The 21,806-nt window shown below is 36.7% G+C and overlaps 1 protein-coding gene across 4 annotated transcripts in view; it reads right to left on the bottom strand.

The window, feature by feature from the left end:
* Positions 1-663: 663 nt before the first annotated feature.
* Positions 664-21,806, bottom strand: part of R3HDM1 (R3H domain containing 1) — a 113,455-nt gene continuing 92,312 nt past the window's right edge. For all 4 annotated transcript variants that reach the window (XM_081052319.1, XM_081052320.1, XM_081052321.1 and 1 more), the window contains 6 exons: positions 16,991-17,094; positions 14,773-14,945; positions 8,567-8,711; positions 3,285-3,367; positions 2,740-2,824; positions 664-2,007 (listed from right to left, as the gene is read on the bottom strand). In XM_081052319.1, coding sequence (XP_080908445.1) covers positions 1,646-2,007; positions 2,740-2,824; positions 3,285-3,367; positions 8,567-8,711; positions 14,773-14,945; positions 16,991-17,094 — 952 coding nt within the window. In that variant the 3' untranslated portion in view covers positions 664-1,645. The remainder of the gene's footprint in view (positions 2,008-2,739; positions 2,825-3,284; positions 3,368-8,566; positions 8,712-14,772; positions 14,946-16,990; positions 17,095-21,806) is intronic.

Genomic DNA, 21,806 nt, shown 5'->3' with positions numbered 1-21,806 from the left:
CTAACCCGATATGGTTGAAAGGCAGTTCCCACGTGCTCTCCGAGGAGCACAATATTCATAATCAGAATGCACCAGCTTGTGGGGAGGCCTGGGGTTCCCAGGGGCCAAGTGGGACTTGACAAATACTCTGCAGTGAGTGAACCTCTGGGCCGGTCTGATAACACCTGTGGGTCTTGAGCAGCAAAGTCAACCCACCTCCAGGGCTGGAAGCAAACCAGGCTCCAGACAGGTTGCAGATGGCAGACCCGCCCCACCTTTGGGGTTTCCCAGCACTTTGCTCAGCTAACAAACGGGGGAAGCTCTCCATAAAGCACGTGAGCTCACCGGGACAACTTGGCGCTCAGTCTATTGGCTAAAAACACAAATGTGTTATCTAACCAAACAATGTTCTATTTTTAGTTATGAAAGTATGTTCCTACTAATTAAAACTGTTTACAAATGATTACTATTAACTTTGAGAGAACAAAATGACACGGGTCATACTCACGGGCTTCACTCCCAGAGAAAGCAATGCTCTGTAAAACATTTGGACAACGAGGGGTTTCCGGTCATTCTTTAAGTTTGAAATTGAAATCTTCAGTATTAAGTCTTTTCAGTATTAAGTCTTTAATACTGACACTCATTTAAAAAGGTGATTTTAATTTACAAAAGACAAAGTGGGTCTATATTTGTAAACATTTATTCTCTTGAACTGAAAAAGGCTTGCATCAGCACACATTGTACAGCCTTGCAAATTACACAGAAATTGAAGAAAAGGTTCCTTGTTCAAAAGTGCAATGAATCTTTGATGTCCAGTGATCCGCTGCAAACAATGAAAACATTTTAAACCACGTAAGAAGTTTCCAGCACTCATCAAATGTATTTTCTTAGGTGAAAAAAAAATCCACAAGGAGGGGAGGGGAATGCAAGTAAGTGGCAGTTATTGGAGGGACACTTAAAAAAAAAAAAGTGGATTTTCCTGCCTAGAATGATTCCTATTCCCCTTTGAGTCTAAGTGGTTTGATTAAGAGGCATTAAGAACATAATTTACTTTACACTTAATGTTCATACCACCTAAATGAATAAGGAAAGGACCCTATGAAGGAATTCTGTATTTCCTGGAAAGCGTGTCTGTGTTTAGAGATACAGGGGAAGAGTAATCTATTTGTGGGTTCTCCTTAGTTACTCCCTTCAGCCCCTCAAAAAGATAGCACATGGTTTTGCCTTGGTTACCCCACTGCTGCATTCTTTTCCCCCCAAATTCTATGCTGGGTCACACTGTGCTGGATGCAAAAAAGAAATACAGGTTGCAACTGGTTGTATCATTTTGAAGAATAATTTGCTGTACAATAGAGCTTTGGATCTGATACAAGAATTCAGAAATATAAAACAAAATAACTATAAAAGTTAGGAGGCATTTGAACAGCATTTCCTCAGAAAAAGCTGCTAACTCTGTATCATTCCGATGTGGATTCCTACAGTCACTTGGGGTGAAGTGTGTATTCCCTCCCTTTGCTGGAACACTGGCCTGTCTTCAACAAAAGCTGTAACGCCGTAACCGCACATCCTAGGAGTCTCTATCATGTTAACAGAAGCTCCAATACCAAGCCAATTAAAGATGGGAGAGGGCAGGGGAGTCACAAAGGCCAAGGGTCCGAGGTGGCTGTTACTGAGAACTCGCCCTTTCCAGGATGTGAAAGTCATAGTGCTTCTTGCTTGTTCTCAGTTTAAACTTGTTAACCGAGTTAATTTGTTTCTTCAATGCATTCTGCGCAGCGGAAATGGAGGGGAATGTGGCTAAGACGGTGTACGTGGAGGCCAAATCACTGGGTTTGGAGCGTTCAGAACTGACAGCATTGTCCCCACTGCCACAGCACAGGGGGTGACGACGCAGCTGGGGCTGGGACTGGGGGTCCCGCAGCCACCGGATCTTGGCGCCAATTTTGAAGAGTTCCCCAAAAAGCTTCTCTGCTTCCATGCGAGTTATTCCATCAGGTAGTTCAGTAATTTCTAAGACCTTCCCAACAACTAGAATGGAAAAGGTGTACATTAATAATCTCTGTTACCAAGGAGGTGGGTAAAAAGTACTGTTGACACAGACATGACATAGAAATGAAGAGAATATTATGAAGATACTCAAATCCACCAAAGTGTAATAGTTATGGCTGCCTTTTAGCTCATTGCTACTTATCCCTTAGGCAAGGGGTGCAGAGCTCATGGTGCTAAAGTACCCATTTCACAGTCTTCACTGATGGCTGCACATGTGGAAGCCAGCACTATACTCATACAGTGGCTTCTCTAAACAAGGCGTGTGATCTTGGGCAGTTTCTTGAACTTCACATTCCCACTGTAAAATAAAGATAATAGCACCTACCCTGACCACCCCAAGGAAGTTAAGTAGAAAATTAAGGTGCTATATCTGTTCATTCAGTCTGTCTCCATAGGGGTGTAAGCACTTCCTTTCTCTAAGAATACAGGGGCAAAGTGTCACACTACCTGTCCCTCTCACACACATCTTTCCCCTTTGGTCCCTTCAGGCCTCCTGAACCCACCTGTACCTGACTACACTCTGAAACCTGAGATAGAATTAAAAGAACATATTCAAGAACCCTGCATTAGAGTTGGCATAATTTTCTGACATTTTGCAGGACTCTGGGAAGAAGAAAACTCATCTCCGCGCTGTGGTATGATTTTACAGACAGACCATCAAACTGGTCAACAGTTCATAGAACCGCCCCCAGCTGCCTCTCAGGGATATACCTGCTTCTCCTGCACCAAGGTCAGTAGATGCAGCTTTTTTAGCTTGTTTCCGTCCTCGGCTTCCATGCCGGTTGCCAGACTGACCCTGAAAACCCACAAACAGATGAAAAATAGTGTTAATAATGCTGAAAAATGTGTTTGGACTGTTTAAACCCTTACCACCTAACCATACGCAGTCTAGATTTTGTATTTCAGCAGAAGAAATTCAACCCCAGTCTTGTGAATAGTGCCTCTGTGGCGATGGCACTCCTGTCCATCACTATGACCCATATCTTGCTGAGTGGCTGTCGTGAGCAAGAGTCCCTCATGACCGGTCACCAACTGGCTCGGGCAGCACGTGCACTCCTGTGGAGCACAACAGTGCACCACCTTCGGCCCGTCTGCCCTCGATGGGGTCAAGGGCAGCACTGATAAATTAACTGGCTGAGGCACAGAGCCCTTCCTGCGCAGCCCAACAGGAGGGCCCAGGGGGCCCACGCTGGGCAGCAGAGGGGGAGGTTCTACCCACATGCCCGCCCAGGAGGTCACACAGCTGGCTTGCACACCTGCTGGGCTGGAATGTGTCCATGCAGGACGGCAGGAGGATTGTACTGCAGTGGCTGGCCAAGTAACGGGTATCTGGCATCTCCTGAAAGTTAACAGAAACATTTTCACATTTTCCTCTACTCAGTTATAAAGCACTTCCTACAGTTTCCTAAATTGTCTCAGTTAACATAAGTAGGGGACATATTTGGTAGAATAAAAAAGTGTAGGCATTGACATATTTTAAAAAAGAATTAAAAGTTCCTCATATACTTTAAAGAGGTACATTTCTGAAGGACTAAGGAGGAATAACAGTGGTTATGAAGGAGGGTAAGTGGTGGGAATTGGGTAGACAGGATAGGATGAAGAGAAACCCCTATATCCCTTAACATTTCATATGAAATCCACCAAAATAACTATACTACCCACCCCACCCACTTTTTTAGTGATGCTAAAAAGACTCCACATTTTCTCTGATGATTAAAAATTAATGTAACTTACATTCCAGGGGAAGGAAAAGACCCTGAAAAAACATTAAGCTCTCTATCTCCCCAAATTCATGATTAATTACTATGAATATATGCGTGTATACTATATTTACATATATGCATACAAATATTTTTACAGTCTTAACCAATGGGTATATTTACACATTCTAGGTTTTGGGTCAGCTCTCAAGCTCTCTTTAAATGAAAATTTGTGTTTATAACTTCAAGTTGCTTAGAAAGAGTGGCACAGTTCTTAAGCACTATTCATGAGCAAGTATCCCCTTCCTAAGTCAAGTGTGGTGTAGTCAGAGTAGAGACCTTCCGATTATTTTCTCTTACTCGGGGTGCCTGAAGTCATTGCGTGATAAGGGCTTAATGAATGCTGACTGCAAAAACCTTGTTCTGGAGAAGAATGTTTTCATTTGTTATATTCTCATTTTATTTTAACCGTCCCCCAACTCAGCACATTCTGTATTTGGAGGAGGGTTATGGGCAGGTGCTAGGAAAGCATCTTCAGGAAATCATACACCCCTTTCTCTCAATAGTTTCCTAACAGAGAGAAGCAAGGCGTGAGCTTCCTACCACTGTACGGGCACTTTCATGATGAATACCGGGAAGGTACTAGGGCAGCTCCCTGGCAGAGCACACCCATGACATGCTTGCTTCTTTCCAAGCACTGGCTGAAGGGCAGATGTGACAGGGAGGCTTAGCCCTGAGATCAGAGATGCAATGTGAAGAGTGACAATGCATAAAAAACAGCTGCAAAGAAGTGAGAGTTAAGTTGAGGTCTATGGAGCAGTATTCTTTTCATATGGAGATAACACTATAGTCAGGACTAACCAGGGACCCCCTAACAAGCCATGCTATGTGCTTCTCGTGGGGCATTCATACTAGCCCATGCATCTCGATATGACTACATTGCCCCACAGTTGCAATCCACACGCTGTTTAAATTTATTTTTTTAATAACATGCTTTATTTTTCTAGATTATTAAAGTCATGGTTTTATAGAAAATTTGGAAATACAAAATTACAAAGGAGAAAATAAAAACAACACTAGTAATTCTATCACTTCTAACATTTGGTGTGTACTTTTTTTTTGTCTTTGTTCTATATAGGTGTGCTCACACGTGTGTCTATGTATAATATTTTATAATTATTTAAAAATAAATTGGGATATAATTAACATAAAACAAAATGCACACCTTTAGTGTTAAGTTTGATGAATTCTAACAATTGTAAAAGTCCATGTAACCATGACCTGAAAAAGATAATGAACATTTCCCTTTCCTGAAAAGTTCCCTCAAGCTCATTTCCAGTCAACTCCATATTCATTCATATCATTACCTGATTTCTAATATCATAGTTTAGTTCGCCTGTAGTTGAATTTTATGTAATTAGAATCATACAGTATGTGTTCTTTTTGTGTATGGTTACTTTTAGGTTTAACATAATTCTGGGATTCATCTATGTTGTTGCATGTCAATAATTTGCTTTGTTCACTTTCATTGCTGAGTAGTATTCCATTGTAAGGACACACTACAAACTACAATTTTGTGTATCAGGTCTCCACTGGTGGACATTTTGGGTTATGTCCAGTTTGGGCTATCATCATAAAATAAGGTTGTTGTAAATGTTCTTGTTCAAATCTGCATAAACATGTTTTCATTTCTCTTGGGTAAATACCTAGGAGTGGAATTGCTACCTTGTGAGGTAAGTGATTAGCTTTGTAAGAAACGGTCAAATCTTTTCTCTGAGTGGTTTTATCCTTTTACACTCCCCCACCAATGTGTGAGAATTTTAGTTGCTCTGTATCTTCATTAACATTTGGTGTTGTTAGTCTGTTAGTCTTTTTGATTACAGCCATTTTAGTGGGGACAAAGTGATATTTCATTTAGATTTTAATACTCCTTTCTCTAATGAATAATGATGTTGAGCATCTTTTTGAGGGCCTTTTGGACACCTTATTTCAAATGTCCATGTAACTTTGTTTTTAAAATAACTCATCAGAGTGTGACTATTTCCCCTTTTAATGATTCTTTAAAACATGGTTTTTAGATAACTGCATAGTATTCCTTCTATGAATATACCATAATCTAACTAATCCTTGCTGATGGACATTTAGGTTGTTTTTGAATTTTTTTGCTATAAACTTTTCCGTCCATAAATCAATGTGTGCGTAGACTGTGTGCATTTGTCCTGACGATAAATTCCTGGAAACAAAATTAATGGTTTCCATATTATTTGATAATCATCAACTTATGTGTCTGTTACTTCAACTAGTCTGAGGATTGGTGATGATGAGGACTTTACCTTATTCATTTTGTACATCAAGGGCATACTGCATTTCCCCGAAAATAAGACCGGATCTTATATTAAGTTTTGCTCCAAAAGACGCATTAGGGCTTATTTTCAGGAGATGTCTTATTTTTTTCATGTACAACAATCTACATTTATTCATGTACAACAATCTACATTTATTCATGTACAACAATCTACATTTATTCATGTACAAAAATCTACATTTATTCAAATACAGTCATGTCATCTTCTTCTGGAACATCGTCATAACTCTCCAAACCCCGAATTCCAGCTTGAATTTCTTGCGACTCCAGTTCTTGTAGAACCATTGGCCCCAATCTCTCATGTCCAGCAATAGAGCTCTCCTTAAATGAGCACTTCTTGTCCATGTAGCCTGCTCGTAATGCACTGGCAACACAGCTGTCAGTGATTTTATCCCATGAATTCTTCACCCAACTCACGACCTCCTGCAGGCTAGGCTTCACAAAGTTTACACACTGATTTCTTTCCATTCTGTTTTCAATGTACTCATTGATTTCCATGCGCAAATGGTCCTTGAATGGCTTGTTTATTGCAATATCAAGAGTCTGGAGATAGGCAGTCATTCCCGCAGGAATCATTATTTGATCTATTCTTCTCTCTGCAAGGAAGTGCTTCATGTCTTTAGCGCGGTGAGTGCTGGCTGAATCCCAGACTAGCAGACCTCTTTGGCCACCTCGCAAAACAAGTGGCAGCATTAAATCGACCCACTTCCTTATAACTGCTTGTGTGCACCAGGCTTTTTCGGTTTCAAGAACATAAATGCCTGAAACACGTTCAACCTTATCCTTCTTGCCCTTAGTGATGATTAGAGGTGGGGCTTTCTTTCCATCCAGACGAATTGCCAAAATACAGGTAACACGAGCACTTTCGTAACCAGTGGAGGGAATGTAGATTGATGAGGCACCCCTCTGATCAATTGTTGTTTGAGATCCTTGGCCTATAAACACTGCAGTTTCATCCATAGCAATCATGTTGGAGAGCTGGTATTTAGAAAAGTCGATGCCATCAACAAAGGACTTGAATGCAAGTGCACGTTTAATAACTTCAGTATCTTCCAGCTTGAACAGTGTTGTCGATCTTAGAGACAGTTCATATCGCTGAAGGAAGCCATCCAGCCAGTGTTGCGAAGCTTTGAATTCTTCTGGGGATACTTCTAACTGTGGTGCCATTGCAAGGGCAAATGCTTGAATATCAGCCCTGCGCACAACCAAAGCCTTTGCTCTCCTGTCAGCAATCCATTCACAGATGATGTCTTCTAGCTCAGGAAATAATGGTTGCCGACCTGATCCACATTTGCGCTTCTTAGCATGTCCCTCGTCCACCTGTTGACTAAGGTTATCGTACTCTGCTCGCCATTTTCGGACCATTCGGAGATCCAACTTCTTCTTTTTGCAGAAAGCCGTAAGATTCTTGCCCCGGGAGTCCTCCACGATTCCTTTCTTGTACTCGATGGAATAGCTCTTTCTTTTTGCACTCATCTTGTCTGGGGGTCAAAATATTATTCCCTTTAAATCTACCATTAAATCAATTGTTAATTGAAGACTTACGAGACAGGAATGGCAACGAAAATGATGACAGTTAAGAATGATGGTCCACACAAAATCGACGAAAAATTGCAGGCACCAAAATTCAGAAAATGTTTCTTTATTTCACATGAGTGCATTAAGTACATCTGTTACAACACACGACGTATTGAATTATGAAGATTCATATTAGGCACAACCACGTCCGTTCATTATCAAGTGCGCACGTTATTCGTATGTTGTATCTGTACTCCAATTGGTCACTCGGCAACAAGTCTTGAGTACGTCTGTTTAACTTTCATCCAACAGCACCCGTTTGAGTATTTACAAATACTTAATTATAATTTATCATATCATTTAAGTATTAATGTCAATATTATTATTTATTTGTATTCAGTTATATATTATTTTATAGTTCAATACGTCCGTCGTGTGTTGCAACGGCCACATAGGTTCGTCTGGCTGATGATCTTAACTGGGGCTTCTTTTTGGGGCAGGGCTTATAATTACGAGCATCCTGAAAAATCATGCTAGGGCTTATTTTCTGGTTAGGTCTTATTTTTGGGGAAATACGATAGGCCTCAATAAATGCTTCTTAAATAAATTTTTGAATTAACTCTTGGTATGTATTACTCTACTATAGAAATTAGAAATATGGAACAAATATAGAATATTGCATATTACTACAATAGAGGAATGGAGTCCAAGGATAAGTTAAAGTCATTTTAATTCTGTTATGTAAGTAATTGTTGAATTAAGTAATTACCAAATTAATTAGTGATGAAACACTAAGGTTAGGAAAGTACATGGTAATAAACAAATATACCCGGGTGGAGGTAAAAATGTCGTCCTATGGAAAACTGAAAGGTAGCAGTACCAAGTAAATCACAAAATTGCTGAGATTGATGTCTTAAAATTGTATGAGGCTGTGACTGGTTTTGGGCACACTTACCTTGCCCAGGGATAAAAGGTCTAGAAAAATGGGGTATGATGGAAAGTGGCGGTCCAGAAGGACGGACAGCTTTCAGGGTGGATAGCTGAGCTGGTGCTGGCGACTGAGCTGGTGAAGTAATAGGGCTGCAGAGTTGAGGGCTGTGCTGCAATTACATCAAGAAAATGGGTCAGCATTTTAGTCAGGCTTTTTGCAAATTTCCTTTTGCACAAAAAATTTTATTCTTTCTTTTTACAAATATGTACTTGTTATACTATTGCAACATACACTTGTTATTAAAAGAATTAAAACATTATAGAAATTAATAATTTCCAACTCTCAAACATATGTATAGATTGTTTCTATGCATACGCATCCATACATCTACATTTTACAAAAATGGAAATAGTCTTGCTTTTGTGTCTTGACAATAATGTTGTAGATACTTTTCCATGACAGAATATTTACATCCACCTCATTCTTTTTTCACACTAATTATTTTAACATTTCATTTTAAAACAATTCATCCTGAAGAACAGAGCAAAAATAGTACAAAGAATTCTCAGACTTTTCAAATGTTAATATTTTATTTTACTGGTTTAGTATATAATAGTATATACTATTATTATATTCTGAACTATTTGAAAATGAGTTGGTCATGATACCTATCTATCCCCAATTATTAGTGTCTATTTCCTAAAAATAAGAAAATTTTCTTACATAAATAAATACAGAATTGTCAAAATCAGGCAACTAACAATACGGTAATATTATATAAAATTAAGTAACTACTGTAATAATAATATATACATTTATTATTATTAACAATATATACATTTACTGTAATGATAATATATCATGATATATATTTGGGGAAGGAATACCAGAGAAGGGATGTTGTGTAATCTATAGAGTTTATTCAAATTTTGCCAACTGTCCCACTAATGTACTTTATAGAAAAAAAAAAAAAAAAAAAGAGAAAAAGAAAAAATCCCCTTCTAGTCCAGAATCCAATCTAGAACCAAGTGTTGCATTTATTTGTCATGTTTCTTTGATATTCTTTAATCTGGAACAGAAACTCAGTCTTTCTTCTCTTTCATGACTTTGATATTTTGAAGATCAGTTATTTTGTGAAATGTTCTTCAATTTGGATTTGCCTGCTGTTTTCTCATCAAAAGGTTCATGATATACATTTGGGGAAGAAATACCAGAGAAGTGATGTTGTGTCTTTCTCAGTGCATCATCTGAGAAAGAACATGCTGTTCATTTGCCATCACAGTATTGGTGACTTTTTATTTCAATTACTTGGGTAAAGTGATGTCTACCAGGTTTCTCCATTGTCATATTACTATTTCTTCCTTTGTAGTTTTAAGTGTCATGGGGAGATCATATTATCTGCGAACAGAGATAATTTTACTTTTTCCTTTCCAATTTAATGTCTTTTATTTTTTTCTTGACTAATTGCTCTGGGTAGAACTTCCAGTACGATGTTGGTTGGAGAAGATACTTTGTATATCTAGCTTTTAAAATCTATTGAGATAATATGTGGCCTACTATACAGTCTATGCTAGAAAATGACCCATCTGCACCTGGGAAGAATGTGTATGCTGCTGTTGTTGTCCGGTAGAGTATTCTGTATATGTTATGTTTGTTAGCTAATTTATTGTGTTTAAGTTCTCTATTTCCTTACGTATCTTCTGTCTGGTTGTTCTATTCATTATTGAGAGTGGGGTATTAAAGTCTCCAACTTTCATTGTAGAACTATTTCTTTCTCAAATTATGTCAATTTTTGCTTCATATATTTTGATGGCCTTTTATTAGATGTGTGTTTCTAATTGTTCTAGCTTGTTGCTGTATTAAAACTTTTATTGCTATATAATATCCTTTGTATCTTGATAACACTTGTGATCTAAAGTCTATTTTGTCTGATACTAACATAACTACCCTTGCTATCTTTTGGTTATGATTTGCATGAAATACCTTTTTGCATCCGTTCACTTTCAATCTATTTGTGTTTTTGGATCAACAGTGAGTTTCTCGTAGACAGCATATCGTTAGAACATGTGTTGTCCCTACCGTTTTTGGTTGCTGGTGTTACCCAATTACATTTTTATACATTGTGTGTCCCAAAACATAAAGTAATAATTCTTTTAAATGCATCAGTCTCTTAGATAAAAAACAATGTGGAGTTACAAACCAATGTTATAATAATACTACAATGTTATAATAATACTTTCAGATAACTTTAAAAATATATATTAGTCTCTTAAATCTTGTAGAAAGCCAAAAAGCAGAGTAACAAATCACTGATATGATGCTAGTAGCTTTTATATTTGCCTATGTATTTAACTTAACTGACTGCTTTATTTCTTCATATGGCTTCGTATTACTGTCTAGTGTCCTTTCATTTTACTTTGCAGGACTTGTTTGAGAATTTCTCACAGGGAAGGACTCAGCTTTTACCTGGGAATTCTTAATTTCTCCCTCTCTTTTGAAGGAAAGTTTTGTCAGATGTAGGATCTTGGTTGACAATTTTTTTTTCTTTTACCACTTTGAATATATTGGCCTGTTGCCTCTAGCGTCCAAAGTTTCTGATGAAAAAAATCTGCTGATAATCTTTTTGAGGATCATTTGTATGTGACGAGTCATTTCTCTTGCTGTTTTTAACAATTCTCTCTCTATCTTCGTTTTTCATAAGATTGATTATAAAGTGTCTCAATGTAGGTCTCTTTAAGTTCATCTTAGAGTCTGTTAAACTGCTTGATATTTATACTCATGTCTTTTATCAAATTGGGAAGTGACTTTCAGCCATTAGTACTTTAAATATTCTCTCTTCCCCTTTTCCTCCCATCTCTTTCTGGGACGCCCACAATGTGTATGTTGGTCCACTTGATATTGTCCCACAGGTACCTTAGGCTCTATTGCCTTTTCTTCATTCTCTCTTCTGTCTCTTCCCTAGACGTGATATTTTTCATTGTCCTATCTTCAAGTACTCTGATTCTTCCTTCTGCTTGCTCAAATAGGCCACTGAATTACTTCAGTGAATTTTTTTCATTTCAGTTATTGTATTTTCAACTCCAGAATTTATTTTTGGTTTCTTTTAGGTTTTATCTTTATTGATATTTCCATTTTGTTCATACATTGTTTTCTTTTTTGTTTTGTTTTGTTTAAAGTTTATTGGGGTTACAATTGTTAGGAAAGTTACATAGATTTCAGGTGTACAATTCTGTGATACATCATCTATAAATCCCATTGTGTGTTCACCACTCAGAGTCAGTTCTCTTTCCATCACCATATATTTGTTCTCCTTTACCATACATTGTTTTTTCACATCTTCTTTTAGTTGTTTGAGTTTCCTTTAGATAGTTGTTTTAAAGATTGTCTAGGAAATCTGCCATAAGATCTTTTTTTAGGGGCAGTTACTTTTATTTTTTGATTTTAATTTATTTTTCTTTTGAATGGGCCATAATTTCCTATTGTTTTCCTGTGAGGATTGTTTCTCGTTGAAAATTGGCTATTTGAATCTAATAATGTGGTAACTGTAGACATCAGTCTTCCCCTTTCCCAGGGTTTGCTTTTTGTTGTTATTGCTTTCTTTTATTGATTGTTGTAGGCTGTTCCTGTGCGAAGGATCAGCCTGAGATGTCACCTTCTTCTCAGAGCTTTACAGAGCCTGTGTCTTTCCCTGGGCTTCTGTAGTTACTTTCTAATTCTTCCTATATATTCAGTTCCTTTTGAATGCCCTAGTCCTTAATGTCCAGTTCCAAAAAAGGGTTAAAAGAGAAAAATGAAGGGAGCAAAAAAGGGCACTAGCCCTTTAAATCCCCGCAAAGATGGAGGGGGGCAGGCTTGCAACAATGTGGGAGGTGCAAAAACAATGGCATAGCCTCTTTGTGTACACCTCTGTGATGAGTAGAAATCCATGATCAGAACACAAATCCTCTGTATTTGGAGGACAGGGTCCTTTAAGCCCACCCTGGCTCCCAGAAGCTGCTCCAGGAACATGTACACAGCTGCCTGTCATGGGGCTGGGGGGTAGGGGATGTGTAGCTGCTACTGTGCTAGGAGCTGAAACTGACTGAAATTACTGCAATTTATTGCCCAGGCTTTCCCCTGGCAGTTGCAAGCCTTCTAGAATAGATTCTAGAGTTCCAAAGTAGTTACATCAGACCGATTCTGCCAGTGCAATTATTTCTAGGTGGGGAGACAGATTCTTTGTACTTCCTGCTCCACCTTGCCCGAATTCTCTCTCCTCCAGTGATGATTCTTGCCTGGTGATTTTCTTATTCCATCATTCCTTCTATATGTATCCATCCACATTCTACTGTAAAAAAGAGCTCCTTTTATTCATTTGTATCAGTATGGCCTCGTGGATTCTTATTTTATCCGATGGTGATTATTCATTTCCTAATTGTTTTATGCCCAAAGCTTTCAAGCCTGATGCTATCCTTTGATACATGCCCATCATTCTTTGGGTACTTCATTACTTTCTGGCACAGCAACATGTTCCAGGGTCATCTTGTACTTTCCCCGATTGAACCCAGGCAACAGTCATTTCACTAAGCAACCCCAGTTGCTTTTAGTGGAGAATGGAATTTAGCAAGTACCAGCTGGGCAAGTCGGTGTATCCCATTATTTTTAGTACATACACTTAATTATTTTCCTAAATGGTATAGTAGTTTATTCAATCAGTCACCTACTGCTGAATATCCAGACTATTTCCAGTTTTTCATTGTTACAAAAGGGAACAAAGAAATATCCCTGAATACATATGTTTTGTACAGTGATTCCACAATTTTTACTGCACAAAGTTCTAGAAGTAGATTTATGAATCAAAGGTTATGGACCTTCCACATTTTAAAAAATGTCACTAAACTGCACTCCAAAAAGTACTGTATCAATTCATAATACCACCAAGAGTATACAAGAGTTTGTAATTAGATATCTCTGTCAAAGCTGTAAATTATCCTATATTTTTCCAATTATATAGATAAAAAATATTTTAATATTTTCACCTGTTTAAATGCCCAATGGCCATTTGTAGTTTGTGAGCTAGCTTATAAGTGACCTTTGACTTTTTAATTCTGTTATGATTTTGTTATACACGTTGAAAATATTTTTTGTTTATCTTTTAAAAAAATTTCAAAAACTTTTTAATGCTGTAAACTTTCAACTATATAAAAGCGACGATAGACAAGTATAACAAACTTGTATGTACCCATCATCTAACTTTGAATATGATTTCCCCTGCTTTTTCCATCCTAAATTATTTAAAGCAAATCTCAGATGCAACATTTCACTTGAAAATATTTCAGTATATAAATATTTCTAAGATATAAAAATGATCAAAAAAACCCACTGTTATCATATCAAAAATTAACATATTTAAATATTGTCTTTTTTGCTCAAAAATGTCTTTGGATTGTTCAGTATCTAAGGAAGATTCATACGCTGTATCTGATTGTTATAACTCTTCAGTCTCCTTTAATCTATAACAGATTTAGCCTTCATTTCAAAATGCCATTTGTCTGTTGAAGAAGTGGGGTCAATTTGTCCAGCACAATTTGTCCAGTTGTTTTTTCCCCCCCTTTCTTGGTTTTCTGTAAATTAACAGCTAGACTTAGAGGCCTGATTAGATTTGGGTTGAATATTTGTTGACAAGTACATCACGAGACACTGTATATTTCCTCTACATCACATTAGGAAGCAAATGATGTTTGGTCAACCTACTTTTAGTGATGCTACAATTGATCAATTGTTTAAAGTGTTGTCTGCCTAATCTATCCATTTTAAAGTTCCCCATAAACCTTTTCCTGTTTTTGGCATGTGCTGATGATTTTAACTTGATTCATGATTTTAACAGGATTCTAAAATGGTGATTTTAAATTCTACCACTGCTTTTACATTTATTAATTATATTCTATGATGAAGAGCATTCCCTCATTAACTTTCTGGTTACACTAAAATATAGTTTATGTGGAAAGGGTAGGATAACTACTTAATTCTTTTTCTTTATTACATTTTAGATCTAATTTAATCTTCTGATTTTTAAAAAAGCTTTTTGAGCATGCAGAAGTTGAGTAATAATATTTAAATACTGAAATAAATTGCATATAAATATTCAAACTTTTTTACTAATCTGTTTGAGATTTCAAATTCACGGTCAAGCCTTTTAGGTCAATTGTCTGTGACTAAAATATTGAAAGTTTTAAAATTAAGCATCTTACCTGAACAATATTGTCTACATTGCTAAATTCCACACACTTCTGTCCTCTCTGGTGATCACAGTAATACTTGTTTTGTTTCCACTGAGGGGGTGAGTGGGCACGTGACTGTGGATTGTTTGGTACATTGAGCTGCATCATCACCATTCCTCCACCAGGTGGCGGAGGTGGCACAGCTGAAAATCAGAAGTAGGATACTGCAATCAGTATACTTGAGCAACTAGCTTTGGTGGTGTCTTTAAACACCAAGATAACGGCCATAATTGTACATTTCTGAACAAAATTTTACTATTATATATGTAAGGCAGATTTCAACTCTAGTACTTCTTGTTTAAAAAGGCATTAAAATTGACTCTGTAGACCTAAATGTCTCACTTATTCTAAAAATAATAGGTTTATAATTACTCAGGGAAGTCCAATTATCTACTACAGGAACTAGTGGAGAGTATCACAATTGAGATATGATTTATAAAAGTACTTAATTTTTTAAATGAATTAATTTTAAAACGGGCATTTTTCTAAATACACAAATAGAAGTTCTTGGAAAAATTAATATCCACAGAAATGTTGACAAACAGTAAAAAGTCTTTTTTATTTCAGGCAGTGGAAAAGTTTGGGACATGGGAATAAACAAAGCACGATTTTAGTACCCTGAAATATCCTATGACTGGGAAAGTTATTTAATCTCTTTTATTGTGTTTTCTCATCTGAAAAAGGAGGCTAGAAAGATTTCCTTGGCTGACTTTAAAGACCACATGTAACTCTGCTAACAAAACACTCTGCTAATCGTACAGTAAGGACAAGAGGACTCCTGTATCTACCTTCTTAGTTAATTTCTTTCTCTCATGTAGCAGGACTGCAGCACTACTAGTATTAGGCTTGTACTTTGCCTGCCACACTCTCCACTTCAGTGCAAAGTAAGGGAGGTCCTGTGACCTGTCTGCAGGCCCACAGTTTGCACTAAAATAACCATAGCAGTTTCCAGTTTCCTAGAAATAGAACCAGCCTGACCTGGCTGGGCAAATCACAGAAGGGCTGACCACTCAGGGACATCTCAGAGTTCTCAGCCATAGCAGACCATGCAGGATGCAGTCACTGTTAATCATTTATTTGATAATATTTATTATTTCTGTTTCTCATAGATGACATAACAAATTACTACAATAAAATATGGTGTTATCAGAAAAGGACTGTTTAAGACGCTACAGAAATAGAGTAAAAGAGGCAACGAACTGTTTTAAGGACTGGGGAAACCTTTGTAAAAAAGGTAATTTTGAGTCAAAATTTAAGGATGATCAGGATTTTGGCAAACAGAGAGGATGGTGGATAGGCACTCCAGACAGAGGGAAGAACAGGTACAAAATATCTTTGGCGTAAGAAAGCATAGTATATACTGGAAACATAAGTATAAACAGGAAGCTAACTTGCTAGAGAGTCTAGAGAATCCATACAAATTTATTTTATTCAGAGGAATAACATGAAGAGACTTTGTTTCAAGATAATAATTTTTGAACTGTCTGTGTGTTAGTGAGGAGAAAAGTTGGGTGTAGGGGAAACACGAAATAAGCAAAACACCTAAGAGATTACTACAAATAAGACATGAAAAGAATTGACCAAAAGGAATAGTAGTGAGGAAGGAAAGAAGGTAGCAAATTTGAGGAAATGGTGATGGCATGAATGTGAAAGGGGAAAATAGAGACAGTTAATTATGACTTTGAAATTTATTTTAGTCCCTAGATAGAAGGCGAGGTAAAGAATGCAAGAAGAGGGAGAAATATTAAATTTAAAGTGCCTTTGACACATCTGGCTAGGGATGTAGCAGGCATTTATGGCTATATGGTCCTGTCTCAGCTGAAGTAATATTTGGGAGATGTTGGCAAAAAGCTGCCTAGGAGTAGTTGGATTACCCAGGAAGAGCTTGAAGAGCAATGACACACTGCCTAAGAAAGGATCCTAAATAACATCAATATTTATGAGGCAAGGAAGGAAGAGGAGCCCGAGGAGGAGACACAGATAGCAGTGTGGTAATGGCAACGGTAGAAAAGGAAGAAGTGGACTGAACCTGTTAACTCTGATTTCGCATGGCATCCTAAATATCCTGGGTTTATCTCAGAACCATAACAAATTGAAAACCTTTTACTAGAAATGCCTAAGAAATTCAATTATTTCTCAAATGGACAAACCATTATCTTTTTATTTTCCCCCAATTATCTATTCATACCTGTACACTGGTGGCTTTGAAGCTGCTGGGAATTGCATGGTGAAGTAGTTCGAGGAAATTGTACTTGTTCTGATCCTGGATGTTGCAAGTAACCTACGGATGAGCTATGGGGGGGGAAAATCAAACAAACACAAAAACACAGCACAATGAGATGGAGATGACCGTAAAGATACTGTGAACAAACAGTCCTTCATATTTATTTAAATGAAATATTGGTTAGCAGTACAAGTCAAATGTAACTTTTTGTGAATTATAAATGATTACATTTTGGATAAAGTCACTTATGTTCATGGCAATAATACTGATTTTTTTAAAAAGACGAAAAAACTAATTCCATTGCTCTTACTCTTTTACAACTTATTCTAAACATGCCTTTTGTATTGTTCAAATAATTATTTAAAAAAGAATAAACTAACTTACTAACTTTACAAAATAAAAAGATAATTTATTTGGATGTCACGAAGCTGTATTTTAGAAGACAATATGCAGTTTGACAATGCTGAGACTCAGAAAAAATAGTTTATTGCTGAAAAATGTATTATCTAAGAATAAAAGAAACAATAGAACGATTCAGACATATTCTAAAATAAATACTGACATAAAAAAGGCTGTTAGTGTAAAACCATTAAGTTATTGCTGTATTGTTTTTCAAAAGTGAGTCCTTGAGACTAACATACAATTTATCATAATTATATCTGAAGTTTTTTCTTCTTAGCAAATTCTTTCAGGAAAACAGTTTCAAATCAGAGAGTGATACTATTAATTCTTTCTGGGAATTCTCAAGTAACCAGCAATCTTAAATTATACAAAACATCCTATCAGCTACCATTCATTTCTTCATCATTTAAATAAACTTTCTTTGCATAGTATTATTTCTTAATCTAGCTTTAAAGACTTTTTATACTCACATCTCATGTAATTACACTAAAAATACTATGCTAGATGCAACTATTGAATTACAGAGAATACAGGGAGGCATGTTTAACACCATGATGATACAATCAGGAAAGTCTAGACCATGGGACGCGCCACAAGACCAATGTGTAAAAACATAAGCGGTATTTGTGGGATAGATGGAAATATAAATACCAACTGGAATTTGATATAACTAAGAAATTAACTGTTATTTTTTAAAGTTGTAAAATATTGTAATTATGTGGGTTTTAAAAACACTTTAGGGATACCTAAAACTGAAATACTCAAGAATGAAATGATATAATATCTGGAATTATTTCAAAATCAAATGGGAGGATGATGAAGAAGTTTAGCTAAAAAGACATTATTGGTTAATAACTGTAGAAGCTAAGTGATGGGTACATGGGGAGTCAGCACACTTCTGTTTACATGTACGTGTATTTAAAAATGTTCACAATAAAAAGTTAAAAAATGATTCTCTAAATTCAGGGAAATAATTCTTTAATTAGTAAGGATTAATAAAGTTTTTTTTTTAATGGATAACTCAGTGTGTTTCAATGAAAGGGGAAAAATGTAAAAGGAAGATTTTATAAAATGACTCTTGGATCATATGACAAAAATGTAAAAATAGTACTTTCTGAAATGGATGTTACTTATGATTAGAATGCATTTATGAATATTAGCTATCTGTGGAAATAATACAGCTTAAGACATGGTTTGTAAATGTGCTGTTACTGGGGAGAATAGAGAGTTTCACCATAGGGTGAAAGGATTTTTAGGTTCTGTTCTAACTGGGACATGTGCTTTGGGTCACGCAGTGCTCCTCACTCTGACCTGGTTCACTAAGCACATTCTAATGACCCACTTGAGTGCTGAGGCATATGGGTGACAGGAAGCCACCCTGAGTAGAATATTCAGGTCACTGAGATGAATGATATACCCCATACTACTAAACTATAAATTGTTACTTCAGTTTACCACTGTAGTGGATTTTTAGTTTTATAGTTAGGAAAAGTTGGTTTTCCAGCGCTAGATTATCCTTTAGGTAAATGAATTACAAAACTCAGTTCCAAGTCTCTACTAATCTCTCTCAACAGACAAAAAGACACTTCAAGGGACACAGAGTGGGCAAGGAGCAGCCCTCTTAAGTCTCTTAAATGCTCTATTTTCAATTATCATCTAATATGCCTTCTACAAAGGCAGCACTATAACACATTAGAAAAAAGAAAAGCATAACACTCAGCTTTTATTTTTTTTTATTTTTATTTTTTTATTGGGGAAGGGGAGCAGGACATTATCAGTGTGTACTTTCAGGACTTGTTTTTCCAAGTCGTTTTCCTTTCAGTCTTAGTTGTGGAGGGCGCAGCTCAGCTCCAGGTCCAGTTGCCGCTGCTAGTTGCAGGGGGCGCAGCCCACCATCCCTTGCGGGACTCGAGGAATCGAACTGGCAACCTTGTGGTTGAGAGCCCACTGGCCCATGTGGGAATCGAACCGGCAGCCTTCGGAGTTAGGAACATAGAGCTCTAACAGCCTGAGGCACCGGGCCGGCCCATAACACTCAGCTTTTAAATACCACTCTCAGTTTAATAATATTAATACTTATAATACACTCAAAAGATAGTAACTTCAAAAACTCCTTTGGGGCCGGCGTAGTGGCTCAGGCGGTTGGAGCTCCATGCTCCTAACTCCGAAGGGTGCCAGTTTGATTCCCACATGGGCCAAAAGGATCTCAACCACAAAGTTGGCAGTTCGATTCCTTGACTCCAGCAAGGGATGGTGGGCAGCGCCCCCTGCAACTAAAGATTGAACATGACACCTCGAGCTGAGCTTCCACTGAGCTCCCGGATGGCTGAGTTGGTTGGAGCACGGTCTCTCAACCACAAGGTTGCCGGTTCAACTCCTGGGCTGCACCCCCTGCAACTAGCAACAGCAACTGGAGCTGGAGCTGAGCTGCGCCCTCCACAACTAAGTCTGAAAGGACAACAACTTGAAGCTGAACGGCACCCTCCACAACTAAGATTGAAAGGACAACTTGACTTGGAAAAAAAAAAAAAGTCCTGGAAGCACACACTGTTCCCCAATAAAGTCCTGTTCCCCTTCCCCAATAAAATCTTTAAAAAACAAAACAAAACAAAACAAAACAAAACCTTCTCCTTTGGAAGACAGGATAGAAAAAGGGGGACATTTTAAAGTAAAACACCAGGCCTAATCTTTGAAGAAGTTCACATTCTACCCTCGAACAGAAAAATATCAATTTCATGAACCCATTTGGTTCCAGATTTTCTGAAAAGTCCTGACTTAAAACTATGAATGTGTAAATTAAAACTAATTAATAATATCAACTTTCAAAGTATTAAACATTGCAATAAATATTAATCTGGCCACTTATACCAATTTTCTGCCATACTTTTTAGGAGCTGCTGCTTCTCAGAGTAGGGAATAGCCTAATTGCTGCAAAATGCCTTTCCAGGATCTATGGAGATTGATAAATGACCTGATAAAATACCCAAGTTTCTTCTTCTGGGTTTTCTACAATGTTCACTTTAATCCTGTAAATGTCCTATGATAACTCATAAGTAGAAATTCCTCTTTTCTCCAGTTATTTATTTCATTTTTACTGTATTTTGGAATCAAAGCCATGATGGAAAAAATGATAAACATATTACATATTTTTAAAACCAGAAACCTACTATAGTCTACCAAAGTGTGAAGAATTAAAAAAAAAATATGTCTTGACCCTTCATGAATACTTAAAATTGGCCTTTTAAGGGGTAGTATTGTTGCAGTTTTGATTAGATCATGGTAATCTATCTGATATACATAGTATGAGTGAACACTAATGCTTGGTATTAAGTCATATGGACTACATAGTCTTTCAAATTCAAGTGACGTTACATTGCTATCTATTTTAATGGCCTTTGACATTTAATACCTAGTGGAAAGTACCAAAGATTTTGGTGTCAGAAGCCAGCACAGGTTTGAGTCCAAACTCCACGTATTTGTTGTATAAGTTTGAATATGTTATTTGAATGAGTTTGGACATATTATTTGAATTTCAGCTCTTTCATCAATAAAACATGTGATTAACACCTGTCTTACCAAACTATGATAAAAGACTTGGTCAAATAATTCAAAATACAAGTAATCAAATGAAAAAATATACAACTTCGTTAATAATCAGAGAGTCAAGTTAAAATGAGGTATGTCACTATTTATGAAACGTGAACACAATAAAAATGAGTCACTTGGTCAGAATGTAGCAATGACCTTAAAAACACATATCTTTTGACCTATTAATTCCCCTCTAAGGACTCTATGCAAAGGAAGTAATCCAGATTGCCCACAAGATGGTTCAATAAAATGAAAAAATAAATGTATACGATCTATATTTTCTACAACAGGTTAACTAAATTATTGTATATTCATAAAATTGAACATTATAATCATTAAAAATTATATTTAAAAAGAAATTTTTAATGACAGGAAAAAACATTATAACAAATGAACAAAATATATACAATAAGATCTCAACTATGTTAAAAACTATAGGTTGGTGCAAAAGTAATTGCGGTTTTTGCAATTATTTTTAACTTTTTAAACTGCAATTACTTTTTCACCAACCTAATATATAGAAAAAGAAAAAAGACTGAGAGAAAAATATGGCAACAGCAGTCAACTCAAGGTTGTGCAATATGGCTGATTCTTGATAGTTTATACTTTTTTGTATTTTACAAAAAGGCATGCATGCATTTTGTAATTATAAAAAATATACACTAAAAATATCCTATGAAAACTGCCTGAAGAGTTCCATTTTTAAATGTTGTATCAGGGTTTTAACTTCAACTAATAACCTGAATCTCCTTCAGAAACCGTAAGCAGATGTCTGAGTGTGGCCCGAAGA

Source organism: Rhinolophus hipposideros (assembly GCF_964194185.1).
Source record: "Rhinolophus hipposideros genome assembly, chromosome: 6".
NCBI classification, from domain to species: Eukaryota; Metazoa; Chordata; class Mammalia; order Chiroptera; family Rhinolophidae; genus Rhinolophus; species Rhinolophus hipposideros.
Note: the sequence above shows the minus strand (reverse complement) of the source record. Positions and strands in the feature narration are given on the sequence as shown.